Source organism: Arvicanthis niloticus, chromosome 16, assembly GCF_011762505.2.
Source record: "Arvicanthis niloticus isolate mArvNil1 chromosome 16, mArvNil1.pat.X, whole genome shotgun sequence".
Classification (NCBI taxonomy): domain Eukaryota; kingdom Metazoa; phylum Chordata; class Mammalia; order Rodentia; family Muridae; genus Arvicanthis; species Arvicanthis niloticus.
In genome coordinates, this window is record NC_047673.1 from 5,358,025 (window position 1) to 5,372,633 (window position 14,609).

The 14,609-nt window shown below is 46.8% G+C and overlaps 1 protein-coding gene across 2 annotated transcripts in view; it reads left to right on the plus strand.

Moving 5' to 3' along the window:
* Positions 1-14,609, plus strand: part of Myo16 (myosin XVI) — a 482,119-nt gene that overhangs the window by 415,769 nt on the left and 51,741 nt on the right. For both annotated transcript variants that reach the window (XM_076913797.1, XM_034520363.2), the window contains exon 32: positions 1,370-2,644. In XM_076913797.1, coding sequence (XP_076769912.1) covers positions 1,370-2,644 — 1,275 coding nt within the window. The remainder of the gene's footprint in view (positions 1-1,369; positions 2,645-14,609) is intronic.

Consider the following 14,609-nt stretch of genomic DNA (forward strand, 5'->3'; position numbering starts at 1 on the left):
GCTCCTCCCAGAGCTTCCTCAGGGCCCTCAGGTTTCGGTTAAGGGTCACTTCAACACTGACTTCCTAGAGTGAGGCCACTGTCATCATCAGAGCCACAGGTTCCTATATCTGCACTGTGTATCTGGGATTATATAACAAACTCCCCAGAAGGCAGTGACTTTGGATCCAAAAATGCTGGCAGTGTTGGGTCTACAGTCTGACTGATCACACTAAGCAGTTCTTTGTACAGTGTGATCATGGCTGTCTTTGAAGCTCAGACCCTTAAAGGCATGGCTAATACATTTCTGGAATTGACAGGAAAGTCTCTGGATCTTCTCCCTCACCTCCACAATCCTTCTCCCTCTTAGGAGCATCTTCCTCTCCATATGGTGTGTCTTTCCCTCCCTGAGGCCTCTCCACACTTCCCATGGATGGGCTGCTGTGAGGAGTCCACACTGCTCAGGTGAACTTTGGGTTCACTCAGAGTGGCTCCTACTACAGTAGGAAGCAAGCAGAAACTATGCTGCCATGCCCCAGCCTCAGAAGGCAGGATGTCCTCACTGCCACCCTGTCAGCATCTCTCTCTGAGGCAGCCAGAGGCTCTCCCACTTGGAAGCCAGCTGGAGAAGTATCTTCCACTGTAGATCTGTTGCCGCAGGTGTCTGTGAAATGGCTCTGCAGTGGTGTTGATCCAACTGCCTTCCTAGGCAGTCTGGGGAAATCTCAGGAGAGGCTGTGGGTCAGCCCTCTTAGGGAGTTGGCATGATGCAGATGCATTAGGGAACTGGGAAGTTAGCATTTCCTGTTTACAGTAGCTGTCTGCTCATGGGAGGTCTTGTATCTACAATGCTGGCCATGAAGGTAGAGAATCAATCATACTTTTTACCATTTCTATTACGGTGTGAGCACAGGTTGGAACAGAGGGAAACACACCCTCTGCCTCTGAAGGAATGGCTTTCCTGTGCCATGTGTGTCCACATAGAGGCTGAGGATGGGCCAGTTATACTGCACAATTATAGTCTAAACCCCTACTCATTTGAAAACATCCCAAACCTGCCAGGCCCTGTCACCCTGGAGATTAGGTGCCTCATCCTAATGCATCTGTTATAGTTCCTTTTCTGTGGGCCATCTTCCTCTGTGCATATAGCCTGTGTCTTTGGCACCAAGACCTAAAGACAGTTTCCCTTAGTGGTCTCAGGCATCTAGGTCTTCCTACATACTCCTAAAAGGTGGAAGGAATATAAGCCAGGAGTCTCTTCTGCTCAAAGGGCATAAGGGCTGGTTGTGGCAACCAAGGTGATCCAGGGCAGGGTCACTCAACTCCATATAGGCCTGGCTTCCCTGGGACACACTGGCTACTGACTCTTGTATCTCTGTCTCTTGCCTTAGCTCTGACACGGCCCAGACCCCACAGTGATGATTATAGCACCATGAAGAAGATCCCCCCTCGGAAGCCAAAGAGAAGTCCCCACACGAAGCTCAGTGGCTCTTATGAGGAGATCTGGGGACCCCGGCCTTCTGGCACTATGGGCCAGGTGGGCAGGCATCAGCCCCCAGGAACACTGGGTGTACAGTGGGCCAGGCCTGACTCAGTGCCACAGTGCACACCACAGCTGCCTCTGCACCTGCCATTGCCACAGGGCGACTATGACGATGATACTGAGCCTGTGTACATCGAGATGGTGGGGAATGCAGCCAGGGCAGGTGGATCTGAGACTGACAGCCCTGATCAGGGCGAGTCTGTGTATGAGGAGATGAAATATGTCTTGCCTGAGGAGGGCTGTGGTCCAGGGATGCTCACCTTCCTGCCTGCCTCGCCTCCTCTGTTTTTAGAGACTCGAAAAGCCATCATCTTGGAGGCTGGAGAGGGGAACTGCCAACCCTTGAAGGATACATGTGACATCCCCCCACCCTTCCCGAATCTGCTTCCCCACAGGCCACCACTCCTAGTCTTCCCTCCCACCCCAGTAACCTGTTCCCCAGCTTCTGATGAGTCTCCACTGACACCCTTGGAGGTGAAGAAACTGCCAGTCTTAGAGACCAACCTCAAGTACCCGGTGCAGTCCGAAGGCTCCAGTCCCTTGTCACCACAATACTCAAAAGCACAGAAGGGAGAAAATGACCAGCTGGCATCTCCTGGCTTTCCTGTGTTTAATGGGCCCAGCAGGATCTCACCACCCGCCACACCTCCGCCACCTCCGGGGCCACCCCCTGCACCTTGTGGGCCACCTCCTGTACCCTGTGGACCACCTCCTGCTCCCTGTGGGCCACCTCCTGCACCCTGTGGAGCAGCCCCTGCACCCTGTGGAGCAGCTCCTGCACCCTGCAGGCCACCCACACACTTCGCCTTCCCACCAGATTCTGTCTTGGTCACTGCAGCTAAAGCATTGACTAACTCTGACCTACCCAGAACACAGCCAAAGCCCAGTTCTGCCCCAGTTCTGGGTCCCTGCAGCACCTTTGTCAAGGCTCCATACTCACCAGGAAGGACAGCCAGAGCAGACCTCAGGAAGGCCTCATCCACCTTCTCCCCACCGAGCCCTTACAGCCCACCCAACAGCAGACCACTGTCCAGCCCTCTGGATGAGCTGGCCAGCCTCTTCAACTCTGGAAGGAGTGTGCTGCGCAGGTCTGCAGTGGGACGGAGGATCAGGGAGGCTGAAGGTAAGCAGAAACCCCCTGGGTTCTTGGTATGTGTGCATAGCATAAGTGACATCCCCTATGCATGACCATTCAGAGTAAGTGGCAATCAAAAACCTGGTGTCAGGTGACCAGTAGTAACCAGGTTGGAACACTTTCTGTGACTTCTGAATGGCACACGCTGACATGACTTGACAAATTAGTGCTTGAGCGTGTAAGCTATAGCAAAATTGAAATGTACCTTCTCAGCTTTGTTGGTACGTTTTCCTATGACACTTCCTGACAGCATGATCATGGTTCCCTTTGCTGGTCGGATGTTGCGGATTTGTGTAACATAGTATCCTTTGATGGTCAAATATTGCTGATTTGTGCAACATAGTATCCTTTGCTGATCTGATGTTACTGATTTGTGTTTTTGCACTATTTACCATCCGTCCCCGGTGTCCTTCTGTCTTACGTGAGTATCATGCTGGCACATAGTATCTGAGCTTGTCATTGGTTTAGTTGCTCCCGTGTTTCTAACACCACTCACCTGAGTGTGGCCCTGGATGGTTGTTTTCTTTTCTCACATAGCAACCCAAGGAAGAGCAGGGGCTGGTTCTGTTTTTGTTTTCTCAGTCACAGCACAGCTGGAGAGAGTCTGCCATCTCTGGCCACTCCTATGAGCTGGGGGTTAGGTTGTTGCAGCTAGAGGCAGCTGCCAGCAATAGGAAACACCCTGTGTTCTGCAAACGAGGAATGCAGCCAGCAACACTAGTTCATGAGATGAGGATGTTCTAACAGTCTCCGATGTGGACCCTACCACATCCTCTTCATTCCTTCCTGTTCCATGTGCTGTTTTGGATCTTGTAGATCCAACAGCCACAGAGGAAAATTTGTGTGTGTGTGTGTGTGTGTGTGTGTGTGTGTGTGTTCTTTTGCAAAATATCTTCTCAATGCTCTATCTTTGGGAGGAGAAATGAGGTATTTCTATATCCAAAGGAGAAGCATATCAGCCAGAGCCTCACACATCCCACTGAGGATGAAGGCACCTGGTACCTGAGCCACTGAAGATAGGAGGCATCTTCCTCAGGGGCAAGCATGGGAACAGGAGTGGGACCCAGAGCATGGTGCTCTGTGCACTCATCAGCTTGCTTGTTCTTCAAGGAGTAATACGTGAATATTCTAGCTCCCCTGGTTTGATGAAAGCAGGATCTTAAATAATAAAATTAGGAAAAAGTGGAAAGCAATATGAAAAACCAAAGAGGCCAAAGCTTAGGACCTCTGACAAGAAGATGAATAACCACTCCCCAGCCATGCCTAAGTGTGCCTAATTATTTGTTTAACTAACAATTTCTCCTTAATTATAGGCTCTTAGTAAATGAAAGTATACCGGTAAAGAGCATCGAAATGTAATTCTACAAGTCATGTTTTATCTCAACAACCAAAATGGATCCCAAAAGAAAGCAGTAAATGAAGTAAAGCAAATACTATTTGAAGCTAGAACTAAAAGTGTGTCAGAGTCCCATCAAATATGCCTTTCTATAGGTCAGAACTGGGTAGATTCATCTAGATTCCTTTCTGTCAGAAAGTAGTGAAGTCCATATAAGTCTAGAGAGAGCTTATCACTTAGAAACCTCAAGGAGGTTTCTAACCTGGGGAGATGGCTCAACAGTTAAGGGTGCTTGTTGCTCTTCCAGGGGATGTGGGTTCTGTTCTAGCACCCGCATCCGGAAGCTCACAGCCACCTGTAGCTCCAGCACCAAGGCATTTAGAGTCCTCTTGTAGCCTCTACAAGCACGGATGCACACAGACACAGAGGTAAATAATAAAATAAATCTTTAAAAAAGCAAAGAGAAGCCTCGAGGCTATAGAGCAGGTGAAGGGTGTCAGGAGGCCTCCAGGCATGGCCTGTAAATCTGCTCCCCTTCCCTAGGTAATATCAACCAGCACTACAACTGAAAAATTACAGCATATCTGTATCCCTACTTTGAGTTTTCACAAAATGCATTCTAATCTGAAAAAAAAAAAAAAAAAAAAAAGCTGCTTTGAACCATTTATGATCACTGCTGTAATACCAGAGATCTTAGCAACCTGAGCCTCAGCAGTCCCCACCCAGATGCAGGAGTTCCCAACACACACGAGGGAATTCTCCCTAGCCTGTTAGGGAAATGGGTTTATACGCTTGTGTGACATGCTCTCATGAGATAGAGCAGGGTGATCTCTGAGAATGTGAAAGGGTTATGGTAAGATATGGAAGGGAGAGATTTAATGCCCCTGCCGTGTACTGGAGCGGCTTACATGATTATTAAGGCTTAGAGGGTTTCATCCTTAGGAGAGTAAATCCACTTTCTACTGAAGGATCCCCGGGCTGCTATTCATAGGGAACCATAGCTTAGGTTCTCAATCGTCTTCTCTTGAATCTTTATTTTGAAAGACATTTTTATACCTAAAGTCATCTAGTGTGTGGCTAATTCGCCCTTCTGGCAAGCATCAGTGGTAGCTTCCACTAGTGCCTGGATGGCCATGAAGTGTGGAGATTGGCGTACACGTTTCGCAGAGTGGCTCACAGTCTTTCTTTTGCTTTTTGGCATGGTGACTTGAAGGCCACTAAACTGTCAGTGAATTCCCTGTTACAGGTATTTTGAACACAGATGTGCTATGCAATGGTAAGCGAGAAATTGTGTACAGAAGTAAGGTCGATTCTCTGATGTGTAATTCTATCCCATGACAGTTCTGGAGGCTTCTATGTAGGATTTTGTGAGTAACCATGTTCATTAAAATAGTTCACTTCCTGTTTGTCTTTGAGACAGAGTCACAATATGTAGCCTAAGCTGACATCCAACTTATGGCAATCCTCCCGCCTTTGCTTCCAGACTGGTGGGATTTTACAGGCACGAGTCACCATTCCAGGCTTTGGATTTCTCTTGTGAGCTAAATAATCATGTGCATTCTAATAATACAGAACACAAGAGTTGGGGGGTGGGAAAGGCACATAGACCTGACTGAAAAGATTGGCCATGCTGGGCTAACAGCAGTGGGGGCTTCACGCACCATTTTAACAGCATGCTGCTCCCAAACTCTATTCTGAGGTACCTGCTACAAATATGCCCATAATACAGGAGGAGAAACCAAGGCTCAGAGAAACTATAAGCTTGCCCAGAATTCCTCTGCTTATGGGAGGCAAAGCCTGACAAGGCAGTGAGTCTGTCTAGAACAGCTCTTTCCACAATTCTTTGCTTGATGCTGCCTGAGAAAAGATCAGAGGTGGAGGGGTTAAGTACATATTTTATCACTACCATGTGACAGTAACAGTCACAGAGCTTGGGTGAGAAAACTCAAGAGTGTTACACATACTTTTCAGGTTACAGGTAAACAGTCCTATAAATTCTATAAACAGAATTAGACCATTTGGCCATTGAGGTGAAAACTGACCAGATAATTATTTGCCTTTGTCCTGTAGGAGCTAAAGCTCCAGCTAACTACTATACGGTTTTCTTCTAATGATCTGAGAATCTCCATGTTAATTATTTCTACTTATTTCCTTTGAAAATCTGAGACCCTATCCAAATGGTAAAGGAGGCTTGGCCAGGACACTAGGAGGCGCTATTGCTCTGAGTGGTAGGTCAGGCTTGGCATGTTTTGTTTTGTGACTCCACACTCTTTGTCCACTGGAAAGGATCAGGAAGGAAGATGGGGTGCCCATAAAATACAGTGTGTGGTAGAAGTCTGGGGAGGGAGCCAGACAGAGTTAAGATGAGTTTGATTCTCAAGTTATTCCATTAAAACAAAAACAAAACACTCATTTCATTATACATACAAGATATAAACAAGTACTTGGAAATGATTACAACAGAAGACTACAGTGTGTCTTCCATACAGAAGTTGAGTTGAATCTTTATTATATGGAAGTTGTACCTTCTGTGGAGCATCCAAGATGCACATAGAGGCTTAAATATAGATGGAGGCATAAATATATAATTTTTTTTCCTAGATCCAGTGCCTAGCAGCATTTTTATTTAAGGCTCCCTTAATCCAGGTGGAAATTACCATAAATTTTAAACATTTTACTCGATTATATAAACATTCCAGATAAAGAATAGTTTGAGTTTGGAAGGCTGTATTTTATAAATGAAATCTTGCAGAATGGTGTTTTTATTTCTGAATGTTGCTTGTTTTAGAAGGGCTTTAAATTTGGCCTGTGGAAGATTTTGAATGTACCTGAGGGAATAGGTAACAGAGAGTACTCTGTGGTCTGGGATGTTTTGTTTTTTCTTCCCACAACACTCCCCACCATTAGGTGAACTGGAAGTACATACCTGGGGTAAAACTTTGTTAATATTTATAAATACCTCACGTATATGTTCTTCAAGGGGAAAGGTACGTTCTTAAGTGTTTTTACCTCAGACAGAGCAGTCACTGCACTCAGTCTACACCCATAAGGGTGCCCACTACCCACAGCAAGGCTGATTCTGGAAGCAGGGGTTCACTGTTCACTGCACGAGCATAGCAGTGGTCATGATTTGCATGCCACCACAAAACACGCCAACAAGATCCCCCTTTCACTTTTAGTGACACTTCCTGGAATAGATAGGTGGTATGCACAACCCTTCTGCCACAGAGAACATTTGTATTTCTAAAGATTACATCCAAAAATTGCTAAATATGAAAGACTGGGGTTCAGAAAGAATTCCTATCTTGTCTTATGCTGGAAAACAAAGACAGCAGCAGCATCTTGAGTCGACATTTTACGAAGGTTTGATGCTTCTGTGCCAGGTACAGTACAAGTGCCTGGACACTGCTTAGCAATGAGAAGTGAGATGCACCTGCTTCCTGACTTACTTGCAGGAATTGGCATCACCTCACTCAGGCTCCCTTTTTGCAAATGTGTACTCTCCACTGATGGTGTTTGAAGCAGAAATTCCAACACTATTGTTGTTTAATCTCTGATACATTCAGATGAGATGGCTCCACAAGAAATCAGTCGGCCTCATGCAAATCTTGACCTCAAACAATAGGAGGCATCTCCCCGGCCTCTTGCCCATGGACAGATTTTGTGTTGTCTTATCCACAGCTGCTTTGTTTTCCTTCTGCTCCAGATGCTGCCCTCTATGGTGATGTACTTGAGTGTGTGCATGCTCCTGGGTGCAGGTCAAAGGTAGCTCTAAGGCTCATGAATATTATCAAGGCTGTAGACAGCACATAGTCCACTGCTGTGTGAATCTCCTCCATGGCCTGCACCCATCCACAGCCCCCCCTCATGCAGGTTTCCCTCTTTGGCGAAGAAAGCATTCCCTTGCATTCTGGAACCATCATGCATTAACATTAAATTTTCCTCAGTGTCCAAATCAGGAAGTCTTTTGGAGAAATGAGATAGGCATCCTCAGAGAAGGCTGGTCGCCACTTACAACAAATTTCCAAGAGGAAATGAGCAATAATTCTTCTCTCGGAGGGCCTGTGACTATCCCCATGCCCACAGGCTCTGGTGTCGTATGTCTTTGACAAGAAGGAGTCCTTTCACTAACTTCTTGACTCCTCTGCATCAAGCAAAGTTATCTGTGCTTGGGAGGGGTGACTGCCAGGTTGAGTGTTTCTAATTCTCCAATGGCTGGAAGACTCATAGGTCACTCACTTATACTAAAAAACACCCTTTGCCTTTTAATACATTAATCAGTAGCTGAATTTACCCATGTGAAGGGCAGAGCTCTTTGTCCTCTGTAATATTTGGAAAGACTTTTTCAATGCCTTAGACGCTGGTTGTAGCTTGACATTTATCTCACAAATTACCATAGTTTCCAGCTCCAAATACCCAAGAATTCGTATAAGCAAGTTGCACAGCCAGGCTAGTGTGGACTTGCAGAATAAATTCCATTACAGTCACCCAGTAACTAACTCAGACTGTAAGTACAGGGCTTGCTGCTGGAAATCCAAAACAATGAATGACTAAATCTCCTGTTGCCTCTGCCTTCTCCCAGGCTGTAGAGGCTTCACCCACTTCGGTGAGAAAAAGTGCAGGAGAGGAATAAACATCCAATATGAGCTGGATCCATGGCTGGGTTCAGAGTGTCCCAAGAACCCCTTGGGTTCCTTATATGCACCTTGTTTTGGGGGAACTTCAAAAATGTCACCTGATTGTCACACAAGCAGTAGCCTGGGAGAGGTGATGGCAAAGAGCATCAGATGTGCTCCCAGAGTACATTTCCAGTCGGGATGCAGAGCAGGTGCTGTCCCTGTGCCTTTCAGAAGGGCTGGGCCAGCCCTGACAGGCAAGAAAAAGGAAGAAAGGGAGGTGGTGGCTGGGTTTTTCTTGATGCATAGGTTTTACCCAGAATTGCCATAGAAAACAAATACATGGTGTGAGGTGCAAGCTCAGGAACCGTGATCCTTTCTGAACGCAGCTTTGGATACAAGGGAAGGGAAGGGCAGAAGACAGTGCTCACTGCCCAGGTCCAGAGCCATGTCAGGTTTCTCTCCAGAAGCTACTTTCTAGCTTCTTGGTGAGGCTCTGATGCTTCTATGCCTCCCCTCCCTCTATCCCTTAGAAATTAGCATGGCCGTTAGAATCTCTCCCACAACCGAGTACAAAGCTCCACAAGAGGAAAATCAGTGTGGTAGTAGCTGCCGTGCTGCTATGGGCAGACCCTCACATAGTAGGAGCACCCAGACACACTGTGTGCCCTGTGACAGCATTTGTCCATAAGCATAGCTGCTGAGGTTTTCCTTCAGGTTTCTCCTTGGCCAGGGTGCTGACTCCTTTTCCTCATGAGGTAGAAAAGCAGGTGTTGTCACCTCACTGTCTACTAAGGAGCAAGCTGAGGCTTTCAGGATTAAGAGATTCTCCCCATAATCACAAAATCCAACATCTTAGAGTCTGGAGTCAAACATACCTCCCAAACCCTATGATGCTATTTTTAGTCCCTGAGAACAATTAACACTAAAATAGTGATGTAAAGACCCTGCCTGAGAAAGTAATTTCCTTCTGAAGTTAAACACAAACGCATTTCCAGGAGCAGATGTGGCAAACAGCAGATAAAACCTATGCCTTATTGTTGGCATTCCCAAGACACATCAGGAGCAGGTTCATGGCTGGGGGAATGTTCTAGAATGCTACTCCCCTTCTGTCTTAATTAGGGTTTTACTGCTGTGAATAGACACCATGACCAAGGCAAGTCTTATTAGGACAACATTTAATTGGGGCTGGCTTACAGGTTCAGAGGTTCAATCCATTATCATCAAGGCAGGAACATGGAGGCATCTAGATAGAAATGGTGCAGGAGGAGCTGAGAGTTCTACATCTTCATCTGAAGGCTGCTAGAGAATACTGCTCCCAGGCAGCTAGGATGAGGGTCTTAAAGCCCACACTTACAATGACACACCTACTCTAACAAGACCACACCTCCTAACAGTGCCACTCCTAACAGGGCCAAGCATATACAAACCATCACATCTTTCCTGTACAGCCCTGTCCCAATGTCCACTATGCTGCAGTTGGACCCTGCACACCATATTCCAAGATAGCCTGACTCCCTGTGTTCCTTTGTCTTGGACCCCTTCCATACTCTGACTGGAGCCTGTTATGGCTTGACAGAGACGTGTTTGGATGTCAGGTTGACATGGCATGGACCTGTGGTGGGTAATTTGGACTGCCCATTTGACTAGCTTAAGGAATGCCTGGGGCAACAGTGAGGCATGCATCTGGGGGAGCCTATGAAGGCATTTCCAGAGAAGACTGACTGAGGGGAAAAAACTCCCTGAATGCGGGCAGCACCATCCCAAGAGCTGGGTTTCTGGACTCAGTAAAAGGAGAAAGAGCCTGAGGGTCAGCCTTCCCCTCTCTGAGCTTCCTGACTGACAGATGTAAGAAAGCATCCCCATGCTTTGACATACAGGAGCTGACCCAGCCACCATGCCTTGTCTACCATGATGGACTATATCCCCTGAACTTTGAAGTCAACATAAACTTTCTGTCCTACCTTCAGTGGCTTCTTGTCAGGTATTTGGTCACAACAAAAAAAGGAAAGCTAACACAGCGGCTGAGTTCTTATCACTAAAAGCAAAGCATATGCGAGCTCCATCCTGGCATCCCCACAGAGACTCTTGCATAAAAAACAATTGACTCCAGGTAGCAATGAGGCCATTGGAGGCCATTTTACAAGTAGATGTCAGACATCTAATTAGGACCCCCAGAAATTAAATGTGCAATGCGCCAGCCCTCAGCATATGCTTGGAAGTAACATGAAGACCATACAGGGGATGGACAGTGACCTTCAGCAGCTACCTGATCAGGATAAGAGGAAGATCTCCCCAATGCTCCCACATCATCAGTAGCACCAACCGTTCTAGAAGAAGATGGATGGGACTGTGGACATTGGGATGACGTTATCACTGATAGTTAGCCAAGTGAAAAACAAGACTAGACCAAGAGCTCACCTCACACCCGTATTTGGCTCCCACGGAGGTCACTTGTGAGAAAATGTTGAAGCCACCACATTCCTGATGATGGCTTTTCCAATTGATCTTGCTACTTCACAATTCTGTGATACCTTGGAACAAAACCGCAAGTGGAAGGTTACACAGTTAAGCATTTAGTTCAGTGTGATAAACAAAAAAACAAAAAAACAAAACAAAACAACAAAAAAAAAAACACTTAGCTTTGAATTGTATGGACTATCTAGGGAAACTGCCTTCTCATCTTGTCTGTAAACCTACAGTAGCTAACATGTCAGTCAGACCAGGGCTGTGCACCTGGCATAAATAGGGCATTGTTTTTTTTAGATGAGCCAGATGCAGCCAAGAAGCCATTAGGCGTGGAATGCACTGTCAGCATTAGAGTCTGGTACCTAAAGCTCTGGAGATGATGCTGTGTCTTCAGAGATGGGCTGCCTTTCATAAACAGAAAAAAAATTATGCTGTCAACTGTTTAAGCACCTATTGTGTATGGTGTGCCTCTACTCTGGATTATAAATTGAAGCGCCACTGAAGGCTCACAGAAGTCTGGTGCTCCATTCTGCAAGCCAGTCAGTAATTCTTAGGCAAGAGAGAGAGAGAGAAAAAAAAGCTACCCTACCACACCCCCTGCCCAGTGATTGCACTTCACTGTGGATGTGTAGCACACTGCCAGGTGTTTTATTCCTTTTGTGAGGAAATGGTCAGAAATGATGTGCAGGACAGGATGCCACCACAAACAATGGCTTAGCAGTTAGAGTGTTTGCTGGGAAAGTGTGAAGATGTCCTGTCTAGTTTCATGTCAACTTGACACAAGCTAGAGTCATCTGAAAAGACAAAACCTCAGTTGAGAAAATGCTTCCATAAGATCCAGCTGTAAAGTTGGTGTGTGTGTGTGATTGATGGGGCGGGGGAAAGGCGGAGGGGAGCAGCTCACTGTAGTGCCAACCCTGGGCTGCAGGTCCTGGGTTCCATAAGAAAGTAAGCTGAGCAAGCCATGAGGAGCAAGCCAGTAAGCAGCTCTCCTCCATGGCCCTTGCACCAGCTCCTGCCCTGTTTGAGTTCCTGCCCTGGCTTCCTTCGATGATAAACAGTGATATGGAAGTATGAGCCAAATATATTATTCTTTCTTCCCCTGTGGGGAAGAAATCTCACGGGAGAAGGGAGGTCCGGCAGCGGGGTTCCATGGCAGTCCAACAGCAGGTCCTCGGTGGGCTTCCCACACCACCGGCAAAGGGTCCCACATTCACACAGCCGCCGCGGGCTGGTGGCGGCAGCTGCGGTTCGAGGTTCCAAAGGCGACATGTGGAGTTTCCCAAAGCTTTTATTGTTCATGGCATGGTGAGTGGGTGTAGATGATGAGCGCTCCCCCCCCCCAAAAGCCAGGCTCACCTGGCCTTTTATAGGGAGGGGGAAGAGGGGAGGGAATAACTTAATTAGCTACACCCCTGGCCTTTAGATAATTCATTAATATTTATATCTCTGGAGGTGGAGACTTGTTAATCACGCTCTCTACCTGTGTCCTACGTGATTGATGGGCACAGGTTAAATGGAGTTACCTCATCCAAGGCCCAACATCCCCCCACTTGCCTTTTGGCAATGGTCTTTCATGACAACACTAGAAACCCTAACTAAGACAGGGGGCTAGGACCCTAGTAATGCAAATAAATTCCTAATAGGCATGGTGGCCCACCTATACCTTGAGCCTCTGAAGGCAGGGATAGGGAACAGTAAAGAGAACAAACAGCCTTGTATCAGGATAATTTCCTGCTAGTGCTACATTGTATATGCAGTGGAGCTCGGTGATGGGCAGTATGAGAGAGAGGTAGGCGGAGTGAGGAGTTAGGAGAGGAAGGGGAGGAGAGAGAGGAGCCTGGCAGCGATGGAGGAGGATGCATGGTTCAAGAGCAGGCCTGGGTAGCTACTTATCAAAAGGTTAGGTATTGGGTGACAGTTCTAATTGTGTGGGCATCTTGTTATTTGACCATTTCCAAAAATATAAACCCACTGGATACTCTTTAAGCTTTAAGAGTCTTCATTCTACCGGGTACCACGAGGATGGCGGATATTGTCTGGGGTTCAGCAGAGCTTTGTGGATGTAGCGTGGGAGATTGGTAGAGCCATCCCCCATGCTGGTGTCTCATGGGTGCCAGGGCTTGTGCGTCTAGCTAGCCAGAGCCCCGGTCAGAGCCAAGGAGCAGCGGGAACATGGCGGCTGCCCTGGAACAAGCTGGACTGGGTGCTGTTTTCTAAATATCTCCTGCTAAACTGCCTGACAATACCAGCCATACCACTGAGCTCTGGGCTTGATCGAGAGACCCTGTGACAGTGAACATAGTGGAAGAATAATCAAGGGTGATTTCCAGCATCGACATGGGGGTCCTAGATGCAGGATCACATACATGCAAACATGAGCACACATTCATGCCAACACACACACATGTGTGCGCGCACACACACACACACATACACACACACACACAACACACAACACACAAAGAGAAAAGAACCAAAAAGCACTTTACTTACATAAGGACTGAAGCTAAACTCTCACTGTGCTAAAAGCATTGGGAGGCAAGACTGATTTACGATTACTTAACAGTGTAATCACCTCCCTATGCCTGACTGTAATCATTTCTACAAGCAACCTAGAGAATTCCACATAGTCTCAGAGCTGACCACACCCAATATCAAACTGATCAGAGCCTCATTCCCGGAGCAAACCACACTGGTCTCCCTTCACTGTGACAAATTGTCTTGGGCCCTAGCTGTGAAGTCCTGGTTTCTCTGGGAGATCTGCAGTTTTCTTGTTTATAGCATATACTCTGTTAGCTTGTGAATATGGTAAGAGGCCACAGGACAACAGGATTCCCTTTCCTCTTCACACTGCTTACACCCAGCCAGGGAGTGGGGCCAGGCAGCAGAGTCAGCACTGATACACAACACAACACAAACTGTACTGTTACACACTTAAGCCTTACCTAAAGTTTCATAAAAACAAACCAAAAAAAAAAAAAAAAAAAAAAAAAAAAAAAAAAAAAAACCCACAGAAAACACCAAAAGACCATAGTTCTCCAGAAAAATGTCCACACATGGGAGTGTTTCAAAAAACAGAGTTTGATTTTACCATTTCCCCTGTATGTGCAAAGAAAGGAGTGAGACAGAAACTTGGCCAGATGATAGGTGGAAGTCACCGTCATGCAGGCTGGTCTGGGAACCATGTAAATTACAGATCTCATTGCTGACACAAAACCTGTATTAAGAAAGGAACTTAAGGGTGAAGGGTTTACCAGCTGCGTGTCCTTGTAGACTCACATGTGCGTGGCCCAGTGACCCTTCCTCAGCTCCAGTGCTCAGGCCTTATCTCCTGCCATGCAGCATAAGCCTGGGTCTAATGGGGACACAGGACATACACACAAGTCACCTGATAGAGAGTGGCCCTGTGGTCCTCCTTCCCTTGGAGAAGTAACTGATGCCCAATAGCAGATGCTACAGGAGAAAAGTGCATCTTCCACAATTCTGTTGAGAATTTGCTTTGTCGGTAGTGTTTAGCTACCTCCATGTG